The following is a 21,270-nucleotide window of genomic DNA, read 5'->3' as shown; positions in this document are numbered from 1 at the left end:
TGTATTTCTCCCCAATAGGTATCAGCATTATTTTGGGAGTGGCTGAGGGTGAGTTCTTTATCCATGATGCTGAAATTCAGAAGTCAGCACTTCAGATTATCATCAATTGTGTTTGTGGCCCGGATAACCGAATTTCCAGTATTGGCAAGTTTATCTCTGGAACTCCTCGGAGAAAGCTGCCTCAGACTCCGAAAAGTAGCGAGCACACCCTGGCCAAGATGTGGAATGTGGTTCAGTCCAACAATGGCATCAAGGTGCTCCTGTCCTTATTATCCATCAAGATGCCCATCACTGATGCAGACCAGATAAGGGCTCTGGCCTGCAAGGCCCTAGTGGGCCTTTCTCGAAGTAGCACTGTCCGGCAGATCATCAGCAAACTGCCCCTTTTCAGCAGCTGCCAGATCCAGCAGTTGATGAAGGAGCCTGTGCTGCAGGACAAGCGCAGTGACCATGTCAAGTTCTGCAAGTATGCTGCTGAGCTCATTGAACGAGTGTCAGGAAAGCCTCTTCTCATTGGCACTGATGTGTCTCTGGCACGACTGCAAAAAGCAGATGTTGTTGCCCAGTCAAGGATTTCCTTCCCTGAGAAAGAGCTGCTTCTGTTGATACGTAACCATCTCATTTCTAAAGGGCTTGGGGAGACAGCAACCGTGCTGACGAAAGAGGCTGACTTGCCCATGACTGCCGCTTCTCATTCTTCTGCCTTCACCCCAGTCACTGCTGCTGCTTCTCCTGTCTCTCTTCCCCGAACACCTCGCATCGCCAATGGCATTGCAACTCGACTGGGCAGCCATACTTCTGTGGGTGCCACTGCCCCTCCTGCCCCCACTGCCCATCCTCAGCCACGGCCCCCCCAAGGTTCACTAGCCTTGCCTGGCCCATCTTATGCAGGCAATTCCCCCTTGATTGGTAGGATCAGTTTTATCAGAGAGAGGCCATCACCCTGCAATGGCAGGAAAATCAGAGTGTTGCGGCAGAAGTCGGACCATGGCGCCTATAGCCAAAGCCCAGCCATAAAAAAGCAGTTGGACAGACATCTTCCTTCCCCACCTACGCTGGACAGTATCATCACAGAATATCTTAGAGAGCAGCATGCTCGCTGCAAGAACCCAGTTGCCACCTGCCCACCTTTCTCCCTCTTTACTCCTCATCAGTGTCCTGAGCCAAAACAGAGGCGGCAAGCGCCAATAAACTTTACCTCAAGGCTAAACCGCAGGGCATCATTTCCAAAGTATGGAGGGGTGGATGGCGGATGCTTTGATAGGCACCTTATCTTTAGCAGGTAAGGAGAGGCCACCTCACTACCTGGGAATTGGAATGATTCTTCTATTTAAATCAAAGTGTGATGATTCCAGAAAGCTGGACTATTTGTTGGTCTGAAATACCAGTGATTGTCACTTTGTGTAAATACATGAGTAATGTGACTGTACCCCCTTTTGTCAACCAGGGGTTCCTTATGTGATTGTTATTGTTAGGATATTATTAGGATAAGGATACTCTGTGTTCTTATTACAACTAGTGTGTTTTCTAGAACTCATGCAACATTCTGTTCCTAACTAGACTCCCAAACTTGTTTTTGTGCTGGTCCAATTGTTTCCTGTTCTGATTCTTTACAAATCTCACATAAAGATGAGGGGATCACAAGTTTTAAATATGAGGACTTTTGTTATTGTTAAAACTTGGAAGTGGAGGTCCTTTTCTCTCACTTAAAATGAAAAGGAAGCACTGAAGGTCACTATGATATTTTGGGAGAACCCATTTGAAACATAAATGCTCTTTTTTTTTTTTTATAATTTTTCTTTCATCCTTTTAGCAAAGTTTTCTTTTTTTGGAGTCCTTGTGCATTGTCTCTGATTTTTCTTTTTTTTTTTTTGCTTAGGTTCCGTCCTATTTCAGTGTTCAGGGAAGCCAATGAGGATGAGAGTGGTTTCACTTGCTGTGCATTCTCAGCACGGGAGCGGTTCCTGATGCTTGGCACCTGCACTGGGCAGTTGAAGCTCTATAATGTGTTTAGTGGACAAGAGGAGGCCAGCTATAACTGTCACAACTCGGCTATCACACATCTTGAACCTTCCAGGGTAAGAGTCCCTTCCTAGGTGGTTCTCATTCATTCTTCTTTGATGATTTGGGAACTATGGGCTTGTGGGCTGGCTGTTAATTTGTACATAAACTTTTATTGGAACATAGCCATGCCTATCTGTTTATGTGTGGTCTGTGGCTGCTTCTGTGCTACAATGGTAGAGTTGAGTAGTTGTGACACAGACCATATGGCTTACAAAGCCTAATGTGTTTACTGTTCGGCTCTTTAAGTAAAAAAAAGCTTGCCAACCTTCTTCTAAGAGTCGTATGTGTATGTGTGTGTGAACCTTTCTTTTTTAATTTGCCTCGGATGGAAACTATGATCACAGAAGTTTTCTTTTTGTGTCAGAAATAAATCTCAAAGTACTGTGAGTTTTTAGGAAAAAAGCATTATATGGTTCTAGTGGGTCATGGTTTATTAGTATTATTCTGTGGATGGAATTGACCCCTTTATTTCTAAAGTTAGGACTGTTAAGATGACAAGGATAGTTTTCCTGATACTAGAGTAAAGGAGACTCAGCCTTTATTGGGCTTTCTTTTTTTTTAAAGTATTTAGGGGCGCCTGGGTGGCGCAGTCGGTTGAGCGTCCGACTTCAGCCAGGTCATGATCTCGCGGTCCGTGAGTTCGAGCCCCGCGTCGGGCTCTGGGCTGATGGCTCAGAGCCTGGAGCCTGTTTCCGATTCTGTGTCTCCCTCTCTCTCTGCCCCTCCCCCGTTCATGCTCTGTCTCTCTCTGTCCCAAAAATAAATAAACGTTGAAAAAAAAAAAAAAAAAAATTTAAAAAAAATTTAAAGTATTTAAAAAAACTTTTTTTTTAATGTTTATTTATTTTGAGAGAGAGAGAGACACACACACAGAGTGTGAGCCGGGGAGGGGCAGAGAGAGAGAGGGAGACACAGAATCCAAAGCAGGCTCCAGGGGCTTGAACCCACGAACTGTGAAGTCATGACCTGAGCCGCAGTCGGAAGCTTAACCGACTGAGCCACCCAGGGGCCCCTTAATGGGCTTTCTTTTTGAAAAAATCCTAAGAGTTGTTAGCTAAGAAAGTCTAAGAAATGTTTTCACTTGACTGATATTTCAGGTGAGGGAGACTGAGATATATGGCCAAATGTTAAGAAAGGTGGAACCATCTTTGACATCTTTCCAAGTTTTTTTCTTCCCCTACCCTTGGAACTATTGTATTTTTTGTTACTAGCTCAGGAGGAGTTAGTCTTTTCTTAAATTTAGGTATTTTTTTAGGACATTGCATGTGCACATACTTAAATCCCAGCAGTTTCGAACACTTCTTGGTTCTTCGTAGTTTTTCTATTTTCTATATAATACAATAATAATTTTTGAGCTTATATGTTAAAATGCTACAGGCAGACAGCATTTATATAAGCATGTGACTACCCACCTTGGGCCTCCTTCTTCTTTTAGGATGGGTCCTTGCTGCTGACATCTGCTACTTGGAGCCAGCCTCTGTCTGCACTTTGGGGAATGAAATCAGTATTTGATATGAAGTATGTATGTATTTTTTATAACCCAACTCTTTCTGTTCTACAATTTACCTAATTTATATTTCCCTTCATCCGATTCTTCAACTTGAAGCCTTTTGGGAAAAGACGAATGCTGTGAGTTATTGCTAACTTCTCTCTTCCTTGTCTGTCGCTCATGTTTAATAAGGTTTTATCCTTAATTCTGAGATATTCTTACCAAGTATTCTTACCAGTCCCATCACACAGCTGACCCTTCACTAATCCAAAATGGCACATCTGTGTAATTTCTCATGTTCACATATGATAGTTGTACTCTTTGCTGGGGTATGTTCAAAGACGTGTGGCTTGTTATCCATTTTTTTTTAACAAAGTAATTCCTGCTAATTAATTAATTCTTTTGGATCTGCTTGGTTAAACTGATGGAGGGATTTTTTTTTTTTTTAAACCTTAAGTATACTTTTTTTTTAAACCTTAAGTATAAGTTTTTCCTCTTTGGTTGCTGAGAATCCTCAGATGAGTATAGTCAGGCAGGAGGCTGAGAATCATGTTTATTTTCAGTCGGCTCAGTGACTGTTTCCTGAAGGTGTATCACTTAAGTACTTTTGTTGTTTGTCTGTAGGCATTCCTTCACAGAAGATCACTATGTTGAGTTCAGTAAGCACTCTCAGGATCGAGTCATAGGTACAAAAGGAGACATTGCCCACGTAAGTACTTAAGAATCCACTGCTTTCAAACTGATTATGCCCATTTGTTTGTAATGAAAACTTCTGGACTGAAGGGCAGTCCTAAGGGCAGCAAGAAATTACTTAGTGATATTCTTTCCAGATAAAATCTAGAAGTGTAGTAAAGTAGTTATAAGCCATGTGGGACCAAACATGAACTAATCCGACAACTTAAGAAAGGTATGATTAGCACAGCAGTTATTTTCAAATACTTACTAAGTTTTAGATGAAATATAAGTCCCTGCCTTTATGAAGCCTCACTGGGGAGACAAATAGAGAAGCAAATATATGGTATGTCAGGTGGTAAGTGCTGCCAAGGAAAAGAAAGCAGGGTAAAAGTTAGGAAGTGCTTGATGGTGCTGTGAGGGACTTCTCTTTTATCTAGGATGGTCAGTATCACTGATAGGGTGATGTTTAAGGAGTGTTTTTTTTAAAAATTTTTTATTTTTATTAAAATTTTTTTTTTTTTTTTTTAACATTTATTCATCTTTGGGAGACAGAGACAGAGCATGAGCGGGGAAGGGACAGAGAGAGGGAGACACAGAATCCGAAACAGGCTCAAGGCTCTGAGCTTTCAGCACAGAGCCCGACGCGGGGCTTGGACTCACAAACTCTGAGATCATGACCTGAGCCGAAGTTGGAGGCTCAACTGACTGAGCCACCCAGGTGCCCCCCCCTTTTTTTTTTAATTTTTGAGAGTGCACATGCACAAGCAGGGGAGGGCAAAGAGAGGGGACAGAAGATCTGAACTGGGCTCCGTGCTGACAGCAGAGAGCCCAGTGCAGGGCTCAAACTCACATACTGTGAGATCATGACCTGAGCCGAGGTTGGATGCTTAACTGACTGAGCCACCCAGGCACCCCAGGAACCTTTCCCTTTGAAGGAAGTGTCATGCAGATATCTGGGGGGAAAAGTGTTTTAAGACCGAGGGAAAAGCCCTTTGGAGGTAGGAGAGGGAAGAGGGGTAAGAGCTCAGCTCAGTGTTGTGGGGGAATGGGTGACACATATCATAGTAGCATCTTATATATAGGGTGTTGTTAGGACCTTTGGCTTCTCTGAGTGAGATGCAGGCACTGGAGGCTGAGCAGAGGACACATGATGGGATGTAAAGTTCCTAAAGTGTGAGTCTGGTTTCTGTGAGAGAAGCAAGAGCAGGCTTTCCAGTTAGGAGTGTGTCGGGCCAGCTCACATGTGAGGACTGTAGTGGGGCTGGGCCCAGGAGGGCATGGTACAGGTGATGAGAAGTGATACAGCCGGGCTCTGGGTTTTTGGACACAGGAAGTTTGTTATTAGACATTCAGGTAGGGAATGGGTAGTTGAATATACAAAACGGGAGTTCAGAAGAGAGGTCTGGGATAGGGGATATAAATATAGGAGTTATTCACGGGTTGATAGAGCCATGAGACTAGATGAAATCGTTAAGGAGGCTAGAGAAGAGAACTGAGGGGACAGAGTCCTGGCATATGCCAATATTTCGAATTTGCCATGTGAGGGAGGGACTTGAGAAGGAGACCAAAAATAATGGGCAGCAGGAGACCTCAGGAAAAAGATGTGCCCCAGAAGGCAAGGGGGAAGATCCTTTGAAGGAAGAATTGATCAACTGGTCAGAAACTGTTAATGAGTTCATAAGATGAGAATTGAAAATTACCTTTGATTTAACAATATGGATCTTCTTGTTAACCTCATCAGGAGCTAGTTCTGTGCACTGGGGTGAAAATCTGTTCTCATGAGAGAACAGGAAAGTGGAGACACTGAGTAGAGACAAGTTTTCTGAAGTGTTTTTTGCAGAAAAACAGAAAAGTGGGGTGTAGTAGCTTGAGGGTAATGGTGGGAATATGGGGTTGTGAAGGGAGGGTTTCTCAGACTTTTCATTTGAAAATGTTAAAATATGTAGAGAAATTGAAAGAATAGTACATACACCTATTACCTGGATTCATCAGTTTAATATTTCACCATATGTTCTTCCTGTGTTAATATGTATGTATTTCTGAATCATTTGAAAGTAAGTTGCAAACACATTTTATTTCTAAGTCTTACAGCATGCATATTTTAGCAATAGGGATATTTTACTACATAATTATACTCTTATCAAATATCAGAAAATCTATAGTAATTCCCAAGTATCATCTAATATCCATTCCATACTCAGTTTTCCCTATTGTTCCTGATGTGTTTGGTTTCAAATGCTTTTTGTTTTTTGTTTTTTGTTTTTTGTTTTTTGAACCAGGATCCAGCCAAGATTCACATATTGCATTGGTTGTTATGTCTTACTAATGTTTTAAAGCCAAGAACCATTTCTCCAGTTTTCATGACATTGACTTTTGAAGAGACCAGGCTAGTTGTCTTGTCTCATGATCTTGATTTGATTGTTTTCTTGTGTCTCCTTATTGTTCCTATATTAAAGGAGGATTCTTTTTTTTTTTTTTTTTAAGATTGGAAATACTACAGCATGTGTGTAAGGTGATGGGAAAGATCTGGTCTCTGTATGGGTTGCACATTGTACATTTGGAACTTTTACTATTGTAGGGCTAAAATATGTGTATTGGGAGATTTTTAAGGAGAAAGGGGTATGTCATTGACGCCTTTCTTCAAAAAGTGGCTCTTTAATAGTATTCTATGGTTAATCATTGGTCTATCCATATGAATTTAATTTCTCAGTTTCTATTGTAGAAACATTTTCTGTTTCTTGAAAGGGGGAGGGGTAGAAGAGGGTTTTCTTATCCTTATTGCCATCTCTCTTTTCATTTTCTTGTGGGAAAGAGACTTTTCAAACCTTGAATGGGAACCAAAGCACTTACACATTGCTTGGATGGGTGTACTCTTCATACTTTCCAGGTATTCTACAGTATTAGGGCTTTTGTGATTTTGTTGGGATTTGGAAAGCATGGAGAGATATTTTACACAGCTTCTCTTCGAATTGTTAGTGGATGGATTGGTCTGATTTTTCTCTTCCCACCCCTTCTTCTCTAAAGATTTATGATATTCAGACTGGCAACAAGCTGTTGACTCTGTTTAACCCAGATCTTGCCAACAACTACAAGAGGAACTGTGCCACCTTTAATCCTACAGATGATCTTGTCTTAAATGATGGCGTCCTCTGGGATGTCCGCTCTGCACAAGCCATCCACAAGTTTGACAAGTTCAACATGAACATCAGTGGTGTTTTCCATCCAAATGGGCTGGAGGTCATCATTAATACTGAGATTGTATCCTTTACACCCATGTCTTATTTTCCGTTTGTTATCTAGTTTGTGATGCAGAAATAATTTATCTTTCTACCAACACCCTGTTAAAGTATCCACACAGGTAATAATTTGGTGCCTCTCTTTTGATTTGAAGTGTTAGTTAATCTCTAATGGTTGGTAATTACCAGTGAACTTTCATTAGCATGTTTTTTTTTTTTGTATTGAGAAGAGTGACCACCAGATTCTTACCTTTTACTTCTCCAGGTATTAAATTGACTTTTATATCTTCAGAAGGATTTTACTTTTGCATTGCAGAAATCACAAGTGTAAAGTGAATTGATGCTGTTGAGATGAAGGGAGTTCGTGTAGTTTTCATGTATATGAGGATACCATAGGAGATTTTCAAGGATGTTACTTGATAATAAGCATTTTATATGCTTTTGTTTACTTTGAAAGCATTTTTACTTTTATTTATTTATTTACTTTTTAAATTTTTTCATGTTTTTATATATATATATTTTTTTTTTTTGAGAGAGAGAGATGCAGGGCTCGAACTCATGAACTGCAAGATTGTGACCTGAGCTGAAGTCGGATGCTTAACCAACTGAGCCTCCTGGGTGCCTCTTTACTTTACCTTTAAAGCATTACCTTTAAAGCATTCATATCTCAACAGGAGAGGAAAAAAGAGATATTTTGGAATTTCTTTTATGAGTTTACATAAGAAATTTTGTATAAAATAGTTATCCTTGACCACTTCCCTCCTAGTGGGATCTTCGCACTTTCCATCTTTTACACACAGTTCCTGCTCTGGATCAGTGTCGTGTTGTGTTCAACCACACGGGGACAGTGATGTATGGAGGTAATAAACTTTTTACTTCTCTACATTATTCTTTTTCTCCCTTCTCTCCCCTCTCCCCTTTTGGTTTGGAAATATCTCTCAAATATGAATTGGAAAGCATTTGAAGGTTGTAACATAAAAGATAAAATGATAGCACAAATGGTGACAAAGTTTATTGATGAAAATAGTGTTGATTTAGGGTGAAGATAACAAGTACATCTTGTACAGAAAGACATTTCATGCATTAATTTCCCATCTGTATCCTTACGAACTTGTTGCATTTGTGCTTTTATGATGTTGCTGGCCTTTAGCTATAACACTTGTTGGGAGCTAGATGAAAGGTTGAGGATACTGTTCGGGGGTATGCTAGTAGGATACGTTGAAAGGAACTAATTAGATAGAATGAATTTACTACAGAGAAACTCACTGAAGTCTTGATTGTCCATTAATATTTTTTGCACTTGTGAATAGGGGATGTTTCTGATTTCTAAAAGTATTTTGCTCCTTGGCCCCCTTTCCCCCTTCCTCCCAATTAGCTATGTTGCAGGCAGATGATGAGGATGACTTAATGGAAGAGAGGATGAAAAGCCCTTTTGGATCATCCTTCCGAACATTTAATGCAACTGACTACAAACCTATAGGTAAGCTTGAAGGGGCAGACATTGTTCGTTTTGTCATGTTTTGGTTTTCCATATTTAAGATCATCCTTTTCTGTAATTCTTCATTGAAAAGCCAAGAGGTTATGGAACTATTTAGGAGCAATCACCTTGAAATTCCTTTAGAGGAAAAACTGGTTTTAAGGTCAGAGCAGTAGTCCAATCCTGAGTCTTGACACATTTTGTTTTCCAGCAACCATTGATGTGAAACGGAACATCTTTGACCTGTGTACAGACACCAAAGACTGCTATCTTGCTGTCATTGAGGTAAAGGGAGCTAGCAGAAACGCTGCTGTTTTGTTTTGATCTTTAGGATCATTTTCAAGTTATACTACAGGCATTTTGTCTGATCTAAGATGTGTTCTAAAGTTGATGCATTTCCAAAGGTAGATTATTGATAACCTACTTGCTTGATGGAGAGATCTACATTGTAAGAGAAATAATAAGAAAATTCCAGTATAAAACAACATGGACAGTCCCATCTTCTAATATCTTGGAGTCACTGTGCTCCCTTTCTGAGAGGAGTCTGGATCTCTTGACAGAGTAAGACAGGTTCATTCTGAGGATGGTGGTCTCTCTTTTGCTTAATATTGGTTGCCCTGCCAAAGCCTTCTTATCCTGTTTTCTTTCCCTTTCTGTGGTCTGCGTATAACATTTTCAGAGTTAGTTCAAGAATTTTGGGTATCAGAAACTTTGACAGTTACAGGGTCAAGGTGCATGGGTGCGAGTTATAACTGAGATGTAGATGTGGGCCTTCTGAAAACTAACTGCTCTTCGTGGACTGGGTGTTTTATTTTCAGAACCAAGGCAGCATGGATGCTCTGAACATGGACACGGTATGCAGGCTGTATGAAGTGGGCAGGCAACGTTTGGCAGAGGATGAGGATGAAGAGGAGGACCAGGTCAGTGGTCTTTGAGATTTCTTGTTGCTGTACTTTATAGAGGTTATGGTCTTCTGGTTTTTGCTGTAAGGATTTTTTTAATATCAGCTTTTGTTACCTGTTGGCATATTCTGCAGGCTTGTTGTCACTAAAATCACTAAAACTTTGAAGAAAGTAGATTTTTGTTATTATAAAACTTTAACCCCAGTTCCTGACAGTTCTGTGAGTTCTGTTTATAGATTAATTTGGATGTTAGCAATCTCTGATACTGTTTTAGAGATTTCTTTGACCTCACTTTCAGGACTAGTGCTTTGTGTGGCTTTAGGATGAGCAGCCCCCATATTCCCAATGTCAATACAAAACAGAAAAATCAATCTGCTGAGATGGGTCACAGAAATGGCTTAAGCTTTATAAAGTTGTGGTTTGCATTTTCTCAGTTTTATAGCATAGTCTTTTTTCACAGTAATGGATTGGAGCTTATAAGTAGAGAGAAGATTTTGATGCTTTTGGAAATTAAGCATTTATAAAATGTGGGTAGGTAGTATGTCTCACAGAATATTAGTTTGCTTTTTTTCATAGGGGATTTTAAGTTACGGTCATATTATGCTGGGTGTTTGCCTATGTGGTGTGTCTGTATCAGTTGTGAAGAATTTCTTAAACTTCTGACTTTCAGCAGATCTTTCCTGTCAAGTGGGCTCGTACTACATTCTCTATTCATAAAGCTCCTATAAACATTGATGTGCAGGCTTTTGTATTTGGGTAAATACTAAGGAGTTCAGTTGGTAGATTGTATGGGAAGAGTATGTTTAATTTCATCAGAAACTGACAAACCCTCTAGCAAAGGAGCTATACCATTTTGCATTTTCATCATCAGCAAATGAGAATTCTTATTGTTCCACATCCTTACCAGCATTTGGTGTTGTCAGTATTTCGGATTTTGGCCATTTTAATAGGTATGTAGTAGTATATATCACTATTTAATTAATTAAAAAATTAGTAGATGTTCCTTTAGTTGAACAACCTCTACACACAATCAAAATGTGTGGTTTGATTTTTTTGAGTAGAAAGGAATCAAGATCTTGAAGTTTTATGAGCCTGCTACAAATGTTTTCTGAAAATTATTTAACTGAACCTCCTGACACCCTTACTGATGCCTGGTACCAGACCAAAAGGAAGGAGACTTTCTCCACAGTCTGTTTTGGGCCCCTTCCCCACTTTAGGGAGTTCCTTCTTTTTCCTTTTTTAATCTTTATTTACTTATTTTGAGAATGGGTAAGTACGAGCGGGGGTGGGGCAGAGAGAGAGGGAGAGAGAGAATCCCAAGCAGGATCCACACTGTCAACACAGAGCCTGATGACCCAGGGCTCCATCCAATCCTGTGAGCTGGCAGGTCATGACCTGAGTGGAAATCAAGAGTTGGATGCTTAACTTACTGAGCCACCCAGGCACACCTCAGGGAGACTCTAAGTGGAAGGCTTTCTCAGTGTTATTTTAATTTGCATTTTCCTGATGACTTATGATGTGAAGCATCATTTCCATATTTGCCATTTGTAGATTTTCTTTGGTGAGGTGTCAAAGTCATTGGCCTGTTTTTAAATTGGGTTTCTTGTGTTTTTATTGAGTTGTAAGAGTTTTTTTTTTTTTTTTTTTTTTAAATTTTTTTTCAACGTTTATTTATTTTTGGGACAGAGAGAGACAGAGCATGAACGGGGGAGGGTCAGAGAGAGAGGGAGACACAGAATCGGAAACAGGCTCCAGGCTCTGAGCCATCAGCCCAGAGCCTGACGCGGGGCTTGAACTCACGGACCGCGAGATCGTGACCTGGCTGAAGTCGGACGCTTAACCGACTGCGCCACCCAGGCGCCCCGTAAGAGTTTTTTTGAATGTTTTGGCTGATAGTGCTTTCTCTGATAGGTCATTTGCAAATATTTCCTCTTAGTTTATAGCTTGTTGTCTCATTCTCTTGACACTGTCACAGAGCAGAAGTTTTTGTCTTAATAAAGTCCATCTTATCAAGTATTTCTTTTGTGAATTGTGACTTTGAGGTTGCATCTAAAAAATTATCTTTAAATTTAAGGTCATGTAGATTTTCTCCTGTTATTTTCTAGGAGCTGTATAGGTAGTTGTGCATTTCACACTTAGGTCTGTGATTCTTTTTGAGTTAATTTTTGTAAAGAGTGTAAGACCTGTGTTTAGATGAATTTTTTTGCTTATAGACGCCCAGTTTAAATACCCGTTGTATTGCCTGTGCTCCTTTGTCCAAGATCAGTTGACTGTCTTTATGTGGATCTGTTTCTGGGCTCTCTACTGTGTTCCGCTGATCTATTTGTATATTTTCTCCAATACTATACTGTCTCGATTACTGTTACTTTATAGTAAGTTTTGAAGTTGTGTTGTGCCAGTCCTCCAACTCTGTTCACCTTCAATATGGTGTTTGCTATTCTGGATTGTTTGCTTCTCCGTATAAACTTTTGAATCCATTTGTTGGTATCTACAACATAACTTGCTGGGATTTTGAAGGGAGTGCATTGAGTTTATATGTATAGATCAGGTTAGGAAGATCTGACATCTTGACAACATTGAGTCTTCCTATCCATGAACATGGACTCTCTTCATTTCTTTAATTCTTTGATTTCTTTCGTCAGAGTTACGTAGTTTTCCTCATACAGATATTGTACATATTTTGTTAGGTTTACCTAATACCTGATGGATTACCTAAGTATTTCATTTTGAGAGGTGGGGCTAATATAAGTGATATTGTGTTTTTAATTTTAGTTTCCATTTGTTCATTGCTGGTGTACAGGAAAACTGTTACATAGGAAAGACTGAATTAACCTTGTATCCTGCAACCCTGCTATAATTGTTTAATCCAGTTTTAATTGTCATTTCTTTGGGATTTTCTGCAAAGACAATCATATTATTTGCAAACAAAGACAGTTTTATTTCTGTAAAATGTACCCTTTTATTTCCTGTTGTCTGATAAGTAGGACTTTTAGTATGATTTTGAAAATCAGTGATCTTGATCCTGATCTTAGCAGGAAAGTTTTGAATTTTTCATCATAAAGTATGGTGTTAGCTGTGTTTTTTAAATTTTTTTAAAGTTTATTTATTTATTTTGAGAGAGAGCAAGCACAGGCGGGGAGGGGCAGAGAGAGGGAGAGACAGAGCCCCAAGCAGGCTCCGTGCCATCAGCACAGAGGCTGATGTGTGGCTCGAACTCAAGAGTTGGAAGCTTAACTGACAGTGCCACCCAGGCACCCAAGCTGTGTTTTTTTTTTTTCATAGATGTTCTTTATCTAGTTGAAGAAGTTACTCTCCATTCCCATCTTACTCAAGAGTTTTTAGTTACGGGTGTTGGGTTTTGTTAGTCTTTTTCTGAATCTGTTGATAAAATCTTATTTCTTTAGCCTATTGAAGTAGTGAATTACATTAATTAGATTTTAAAATGTGAACCAGCTTTGCATAGCTGTAGTACGTCCTATTTGGTTGTGCTTTTATAATTCTTTGTACATAGTGTGTGATATGATTTGCTAATATTGTGTTGAGGATTTTTATGTCTGTGGTCATGAGACATGTTGGACTGTAGTTTTAATTTCTTGTGCAGTAGTACCCCTTCCCCCCCTCTCTGTACTTTTGCTTTCCGTGGTTTCACTTTCCATGGTTTCAGATACCTGAAGTCAACTCCAGTCTGGAAACAGATGGTCCTTATTTATTTATTTATTAATTATATTAACATTTATTATTTTTTTTTAAAAAATTTTTTTTAACGTTTATTTATTTTTGAGACAGAGACAGAGCATGAACGGGGGAGGGGCAGAGAGAGAGGGAGACACAGAATTGGAAGCAGGCTCCAGGCTCCCAGCCATCAGCCCAGAGCCCGATGCGGGGCTCGAACTCACGGACCGCGAGATCGTGACCTGAGTCAAAGTTGGACGCTTAACCGACTGAGCCACCCAGGCGCCCCATTAACATTTATTTTAATGTTTATTTATTTTTGAGAGAGACAGAGACAGAATGCAAGTGGGTTAGGGCAGAGAGAGAGGGAGACACAGACTCCAAAGCAGGCTCTAGGCTCCGAGCTGTCAGCACAGAGCCCGACGCGGGGCTTGAACTCACAAGCTGTGAGATCATGACCTGAGCTGAAGTCAGACGCTCAACTGACTGAGCCACCCAGGCGCCCCATATTTAAAATTTTTTTAATGTTTGTTTGTTTATTTTAGAGACAGCACAAGTGGGAAAAGGCAGAGAGAGGGAGATGCAGAATCTGAAGCAGGCTCCAGGCTCTGAGCTGTCAGCACAGTGGGGCTCCAACCCACAAGCTGTGAGATCATGACCTGAGCCGAAGTTGTACGCTCAACCGACTGAGCCACACAGGCACCCCATTTTTTTAAATTAAAAAAAAAAATTTTTTTTTAATGTTTGTTTATTTTTGAGAGAGAGTGACAGAGTAGTGGGGGAGGGGCAGAGAGAGAGAGGAAGATGCAGGATCTGAAGCAGGCTCCAGGCTCTGAACTGTTAGCACAGAACCCAAAATGGTGCTTGAACCCACAAACCGAGAGATCATGACCTGAGCCTAAGTCGGACGCTTAACCAACTGAGCCACCCAGGTGCCTCCAGATGGTCCTCTTTCTGATGTATGGTCAGAAGGTCCGTAGTAGCCTACATCATAGTGCCTATGTCATTCACCTCACTTCATCTTATTATGTAGGCTTTTTGTCATCTCACATCACCACAAGAAGGGTGAGTACAGTACAATAAGATTTTGAGAGAGAAAGACCATATTCATAAAAGTTATTGTTAATCTCTTACTGTGCCTAATAAATTAAATTTTATCATAGGCGTACATGTATAGGAAAAAATACAGGGTTTGGTGCTATCCTCAGTTTCAGGCATCCACTGTGGGTTGGGGGGAGTGGTCTTAGAACCCATCCCTGTTGGATAAGGAGAGGGGGACTACTGCAATGTCCTTGGTGTTGCTGTTAGTGTAATGTTGGCCTCATATAATGAGTCAGGAAGTATTTTATCTGCTTCTGTCTTCTAGAAGAGATATTAAAAAATTGATGTAATTTTTTATGTTTAGAAGTCAGCAGCAAACCCATGTGGGCCTGGTGCTTTCTGTTTTGGAAGGTTATTAATTACTGAATCAGTTTCTTTAATAGCTAAAGCCCTATTGAGATTGTCACATTCTTGTGTGCATTTTGGCAAATGGTGTTGTCTTTCAAGGAATTGGTCTGTTTCACCTAGGTTATCAAATTTGTGGGCATAGAGTTGTTCACAGAATTTTTAAAATACTTATTTATTTTAGTAATCTTTATACCTAGTGTGGGGCTCAAACTTATGACCCTGAGATCAGAAGTCACATGCTTCTCCAACTGAGCCAGCCAGGTGCCCTGTTCATAGAATTTATCCTTTAAATGTCCATGGGATCTGTAATGATGTCTCCTCTTTCATTTCTGATATTAGTAATTTGTGCCCTCTTTTTTTCTTAGCCTGCTAGAGGCTTATCAATTATCAATCTTTTTATTTTATTTCTTGAGGGAGAAAGTGAGTATGAGCAGGGGCTGGGCAGAGAGAGAGGGAGAGAGAACCTCAAGCAGTCTCCGTGGTGTCAGCTTGGATCTTGTTATGGGGCTCTATCTCATGAACCATGAGATCATGGCCAGAGCAGAAATAAAGAGTTGGATGCTTAACCAACTGAGCCACCCCTATTATAGGGGCCCCAGGCACCCCTATTATATCTTTGTAAAGAGCAAGATTTTGATTTTATTGATTTACTCTATTAATTTCCTGTTTCCAATTTTATTGATTTCTACTTTAATTTCTATTCCTACTTTTCTTCTGCTTACTTTGGATTTGATTTGCTCTTTTTTTTTTTTTTTTAAGTTTATATATTTATTTTGAGAGAGAGAGTGTGTGAGCAGGGGAGAGGCAGAGAGAGGGGGAGAGAGAATCCCAAGTAGGCTCTGCTGTCAGTGCAGACCCCTACATGGGGGCTCGATCTCATGAACTATGACATCATGACCTGAGCTGCAGTCAAGAACCAGACATCCAACCAACTGAGCCACCCAAGAGTTCCTTGATTTGCTCTTCTATTTCTAGTTCCCTAAGGTGGAAACTTAGCTGATTGATTTTAGGTCTGCCTTTCTAATAATTTGCATTCAGTGCTCTAAATTTCCCTCTATGCACTGCTTTCACTGTACCCCACAAAATTTTATGTGAGTTTTCATTTTCATTTAGTTCAAAGTATTTTCTGAGATTTCTTCTTTGAATCTTGCTATTTAGAAGTGTGTTGTTTAATCTCCAATATTTTGGGACACCTGGGTGCTCAGTCAGTTAAACATCGGACTTTGGCTCAGGTCATGATCTCATGGTCCATGGGTTTGAGCCCCGCGTCAGGCTCTGTGCTGACAGCTCAGAGTCTGGAGACTGCTTTGGATTCTGTGTCTCCCTCTCTTTCTGTCCCTACCCTGCTCCTGCTCGCTCGCTCTCTCTCTCTCTCTCTCTCTCTCTCTCTCTCAAAAGTAAATAAACATTAAAAAAAATTAATCTCTAAGTATTTTGGGGTTTTCTAGCTATATTTCTGTTATTGATTTTTAGTTTAATGCCATTGTGGTCTGAGAGCAAACATTATTATGATTTCTATTTTAAATTTGTTAAGGTGTGCTTTATGGCCCAGAATGTCGTCTATCTTGGTGAATGTTTCATGTGAGCTTGAGAAGAATGTGTATTCAGTTGTTGGACAAAGTAGTCTGTAGATGTCCATTATACTCAGTTTATTGATTGTATTGATCATTTCAACTGTGTCCTTACTGGTTTTCTGCCTGATGTATTTTTCCATTTCTGATAAAGGGGTATTGAAGTCTCCATTACAATAAGTAGATTCATTATTTTCTCCTTGCAGTTCTGTCAGTTTTTGCCTCGTGTATTTTGATGTTCTGTTAGGCACATATATATTAAGGATTATTATGTTTTCTTGGAGAAGTGACCCCTTTATCATCACATAATGCCTTTCTTTATCACTAATAACTTTCCTTGGTCTGAAGTGTGCTTTGTCTAAAAGTAATAGTTACCCTAGTTTTTTTAAATTCATGTTAGCATGGTATATCTTTTTCCCACCATTTATTTTTAATCTATATGTGTCTTTATATTTAAAGTGGGTTTCTAGGGGACAACATGTAGCTGGGTTTTGTTTCTTGGTCCACATCAATAATGTCTTTTAATTGATGCATTTGGAATGAGATTCTAAGTGATTATTGATATAGTTGGCTTTGCATCTACTGTATTTCTTGCTGATTTCTATGTGTTGCCCTTGTTTTTTCTTCCTGTTTCTGTCTGCTACTCTTTTTCTGCTTTTTGTGGTTTTAATGGAGCATTTTTCTAGGATTCCACTCCTTTGTTAGCCTATTAGTTCTATTTATTTATTTAATTTTACTTTTTTTAGTAGTTGCCCTAAAGGTTGCAATATATACATTTACAAGTAATCCAAGTCCACTTTCAAATGACACTCTATCTCTTTACAGGTAGTACAAGCACCTTATGGTAGAATAATCCTAGTTCCCATGTATTTCTCATATCTTATTGCTGTCCTTCATTTATATATAAGTATATGTACATATATATATATAATAATACATGATCACACAAGTTATTGGTGTTGTTTGGATAAACTATTATTTTGAACAAAGATCAATTAAGAATGAGAAAATAAGGGACACCTGGGTGGCTCAGTCAGTTGAGCATCTGACTTTGGCTCAGGCCATGATCTCATTGTTCGTGGCTTCGAGCCCTGCATTGGGCTCTGTGCTGACAGCTCAGAGCCTGGAGCCTGCTTTGTCTTCTGTGTCTCCCTCGCTCTCTGCCCCTCTCCTGCTTGTGCTCTGTCTCTGTCTCTCTCTCAAAAATAAATAAACATTAAAAAAAAAGAATAAGAAAAATAAAATGTTTATTCTACCTTCATTTGTTCCTTCTCCTGTGCTTTTCTTCCTTTATATAGATTGGAGTTTCTGACCTTGATGATTATCCTTCTCTCTGAAGAATTTAACGTTTCTTTTTTATTTTTTTTATTTTTTATTTTTTCAAAGTTTTTTATTTATTTTTTGGGACAGAGAGAGACAGAGCATGAACGGGGGAGGGGCAGAGAGAGAGGGAGACACAGAATCGGAAACAGGCTCCAGGCTCCGAGCCATCAGCCCAGAGCCTGACGCGGGGCTCAAACTCACGGACCGCGAGATCGTGACCTGGCTGAAGTCGGACGCTTAACCGACTGCGCCACCCAGGCGCCCCCCCGAATTTAACGTTTCTTGCTAGACAGGTCTACTGGCAACAAATTCCCTCAGGTTTTATATTGTTTTGTCTGAATAAGTCTTTATTTCTCCACTTTTGAAGGATACTTTCACAGGACAGGGCTATGGAATTCTAGGTTAGTGTTTTTTGTCTCTCAGCATTTTAAGTATTTCACTTCCCTCTCTCCTTGCTTGTATGATTTCTGAGGAGATGTGAGATACAATTTTTATCTGTTTTCCTCTACAGGTAAGATGTTTTTTCCCCTTGGGCTTCTTTAAGGATTTTTTTTTTAATCTTTTCTTTTAATCTTCTTTTCTTTGCCTAGGTATAGGTTTTTTGGGGGCATTTATCTTGCTCAGTTTTCTTAGAGCTTCCTGGATCTGTGGTGTGGTGTCTGACATTAATTTTGGTAAAATTTTCAGTCATCATTGCTTCAGATATTTCTTCTGTTCCTTTTTTTCTCTTCCTTGTAGAATTCCCATTATGTGTATGTTATTCCTTTTGTACTCATCCCTCAGTTCTTGGATATTTTATTCTGTGTTTTTCAGTCTTTGTTCCTCTGCTTTTCTGTTTTGGTGGTATCTATTGAGATATCCTCAAGCTCAGAGATTTTTTACTTAGCTGTGTAGTCTACTAATAAAGCCCATCAAAGCCATTCTTCATTTCTACCACAGTGTTTCTGATTGATAGCATTTCTTTTTGGTTCTTTCTTTGAATTTCCCTGCTCTGCTCCCATTGCCTGTCTGTTCTTGCATGCTGTCCAGTTTATCCATTAGAGAGCCCCCTTAGCATCTTAATCATGGTTGTTTTATATTCTTGTTCTTACAACCCCTGCCATATCTAAGTCTGGTTCTGATGCTTGTTCTGTCTCTTCAAACTGTGTTTTTTTTTCCTTTTTAGTATGTCTTATAATTTTTTTCTTGATACCTGGATATCATGTGCTGGGTAAAAAGAACTGCTGTAAATTGGTATTTAGTAATGTGGTAGCAAGGTGTGGGGCCAGGGAAGTGTTTTACAGTTCTTTTTTCTTTTTTACATTTATTTATTTTTGATAGAGACACAGCATAAGTGGGGGAGGGGCAGAGAGAGAGAGGGAGACACAGAATCGGAAGCAGACTCCAGGCCCTGAGCTGCCAGCACAGAGCCCAACGTGGGGCTCGAACCCACAAGCCGTGAGATCATGACCTGAGCTGAAGTCGGATGCTCAACCAACTGAGCCACCCAGGCTCCCTGAAGTGTTTTATAGTTCTATAAGTAGGTCTCAGTGTTTCAGTGAATCTATACTTGTGTACTGTGAACTTCACACATTTCTCAGTCTTTTCTATCCCCTTTGGGAGTGATCAGAGGGTTAGAGTGGCTGGAGTTGGATATTTCCCTTCCCCCAGGTCAGTTAGGCTCTGATAATGTCCCAGCAGGTTAGGCTTTGGTTAGTTTCTCCTGAGGGGAGGTCTTGTTAAGAAGAACAGAATGCTGTGATGTATTTCAAAATGGTCCCCCTCCACCTCCCGTGGGAGGCCCAAGGGGATTTTTCTGATATTCACCATGAGAACCTGGTCAACCCAAGGGGATTTTTCTCTGATATTCACCGTGAGAACCTGGTCAACCTCCGGGAGGTAAAACTCACAAAAGTGTGGGGGCCCTGATGACTCGGTCCCCCTGGAGTTTTTATCTCTCACATTTATCCTTAGAATTGTGTCTAGCAATTTGTCAGTTACAGTTCAGGTTTCCCTGCCTTGGCACTGGTTCCTGTGAAGGTTTATCCTTTTGGGTTTATGCTCTGACAAGTTGCTATTCTCTGTATTTTCTTGTTGGTGTCTCCAATTCTGGGGACAGTGGTGCCTCTCTGACCCAACCTCTGTCGAATTTAAGAGGAGTTGTTGATTTTTCGGTTTATTGAGCTTTTTACGTGTTAGGATTGGTGACTTTAAGCTTCTTATATGCCACACTGGAAACCAGAAGCAGTACCATAGTTTTTTGAATGCCATATTTATTAAAACGGATCGTTAGGCTCTGGAGTTGAAACCACTTCAACCAATGCAGCTAGGGATCCCTAGTGGGGAAGGAGATTTCTGTTAATGCTTTCCAGCTGCATGGCTTGGAGGGTCCTCAGTGATTTCCTTGGTCATGGGTAAGAGGAGCCTGCAGTGTTTAAAGCTCACGTGAGTTCTGAGATGTGGGTAAAAGGGAGAGGTCTTCAGAAGGATACTTCAGAACTTTGATTTATTTGTGACACGGTCTTCATGTTTTCTTGAGTGCTGTACTATTTAACTTGTACCTGTTGGTAGTATTTCTTGGTAGTGGAGCTTGTAAGTGGTGTTAGAGCCTCCAAATGTCACATGGTTGCTTTAGGTTGGTTTCTTTCTTTCTTTTTTTAAAAATCTTATTTTTTTAAATTTACATCCAAATTAGCATATAGTACAACAATAATTTCAGGAGTAGATTCCTTAATGCCTCTTACCCATTTAGCCCATCCCCCTCCCACAACCCTTCCAGTAATCCCCTGTTTGTTTTCCATATTTAAGAGTCTTTTATGTTTTGTCCCCCTTCCTGTTTTTGTATTATTTTGGTTTCCCTTCCCTTATGTTCACCTGTTTTGTCTCTTAAAGTGCTCATATGAGTGAAGTCATATGATATTTGTCTTTTGCTGACTAATTTCGCTTATCAGAATAACCTCCAGTTCCATCCACATAGTTGCAAATGGCAGGATTTCATTCTTTTTGATTGCCGAGTAATACTCCATTGTGTGTGTGTGTGTGTGTGTGTGTGTGTGTGTGTGTGTGTGTGTCTAAACACACACACACACACACACACACACACACACACACACACTACATCTTTTTTATCCATTCATCCATCAGTGGACATTTGGGCTCTTTCCATACTTTGGCTATTGTTGATCGTGCTGCTATGAACATTGGGATGTATGTGTCCCTTCGAAACAGCACACCGGTATCCCTTGGATAAATACCTAGTAGTGCAATTGCTGGGTCATAGGGTAGTTCTATTTTTAATTTTTTGAGGAACCTCCATACTGTTTTTCAGAGTGGCTGCACCAGCTTGCATTCCCACCAACAATGCAAAAGAGATCCTCTTTCTCTGCATTCTCGCCAACATCTGTTGCCTGAGTTGCTAATGTTAGCCATTCTG

General features: G+C 40.0%; 1 protein-coding gene across 8 annotated transcripts in view; it reads left to right on the top strand.

Annotated features, from left to right (window-relative positions):
* Positions 1-21,270, top strand: part of DCAF1 (DDB1 and CUL4 associated factor 1) — an 88,354-nt gene that overhangs the window by 52,694 nt on the left and 14,390 nt on the right. For 7 of the 8 annotated variants that reach the window (XM_047832213.1, XM_047832223.1, XM_047832178.1 and 4 more), the window contains exons 14-22: positions 19-1,282; positions 1,880-2,078; positions 3,500-3,582; positions 4,178-4,262; positions 7,253-7,486; positions 8,231-8,324; positions 8,840-8,944; positions 9,153-9,226; positions 9,760-9,861. In XM_047832213.1, coding sequence (XP_047688169.1) covers positions 19-1,282; positions 1,880-2,078; positions 3,500-3,582; positions 4,178-4,262; positions 7,253-7,486; positions 8,231-8,324; positions 8,840-8,944; positions 9,153-9,226; positions 9,760-9,861 — 2,240 coding nt within the window. Of the gene's footprint in view, positions 1-18; positions 1,283-1,879; positions 2,079-3,499; positions 3,583-4,177; positions 4,263-7,252; positions 7,487-8,230; positions 8,325-8,839; positions 8,945-9,152; positions 9,227-9,759; positions 9,862-21,270 lie in introns of those variants that run through there. The other variant, XR_007146740.1, reaches the window with a different exon arrangement.

This window comes from Prionailurus viverrinus, chromosome A2 (genome assembly GCF_022837055.1).
Source record: "Prionailurus viverrinus isolate Anna chromosome A2, UM_Priviv_1.0, whole genome shotgun sequence".
Taxonomy (NCBI): Eukaryota; Metazoa; Chordata; class Mammalia; order Carnivora; family Felidae; genus Prionailurus; species Prionailurus viverrinus.
Note: the sequence above shows the minus strand (reverse complement) of the source record. Positions and strands in the feature narration are given on the sequence as shown.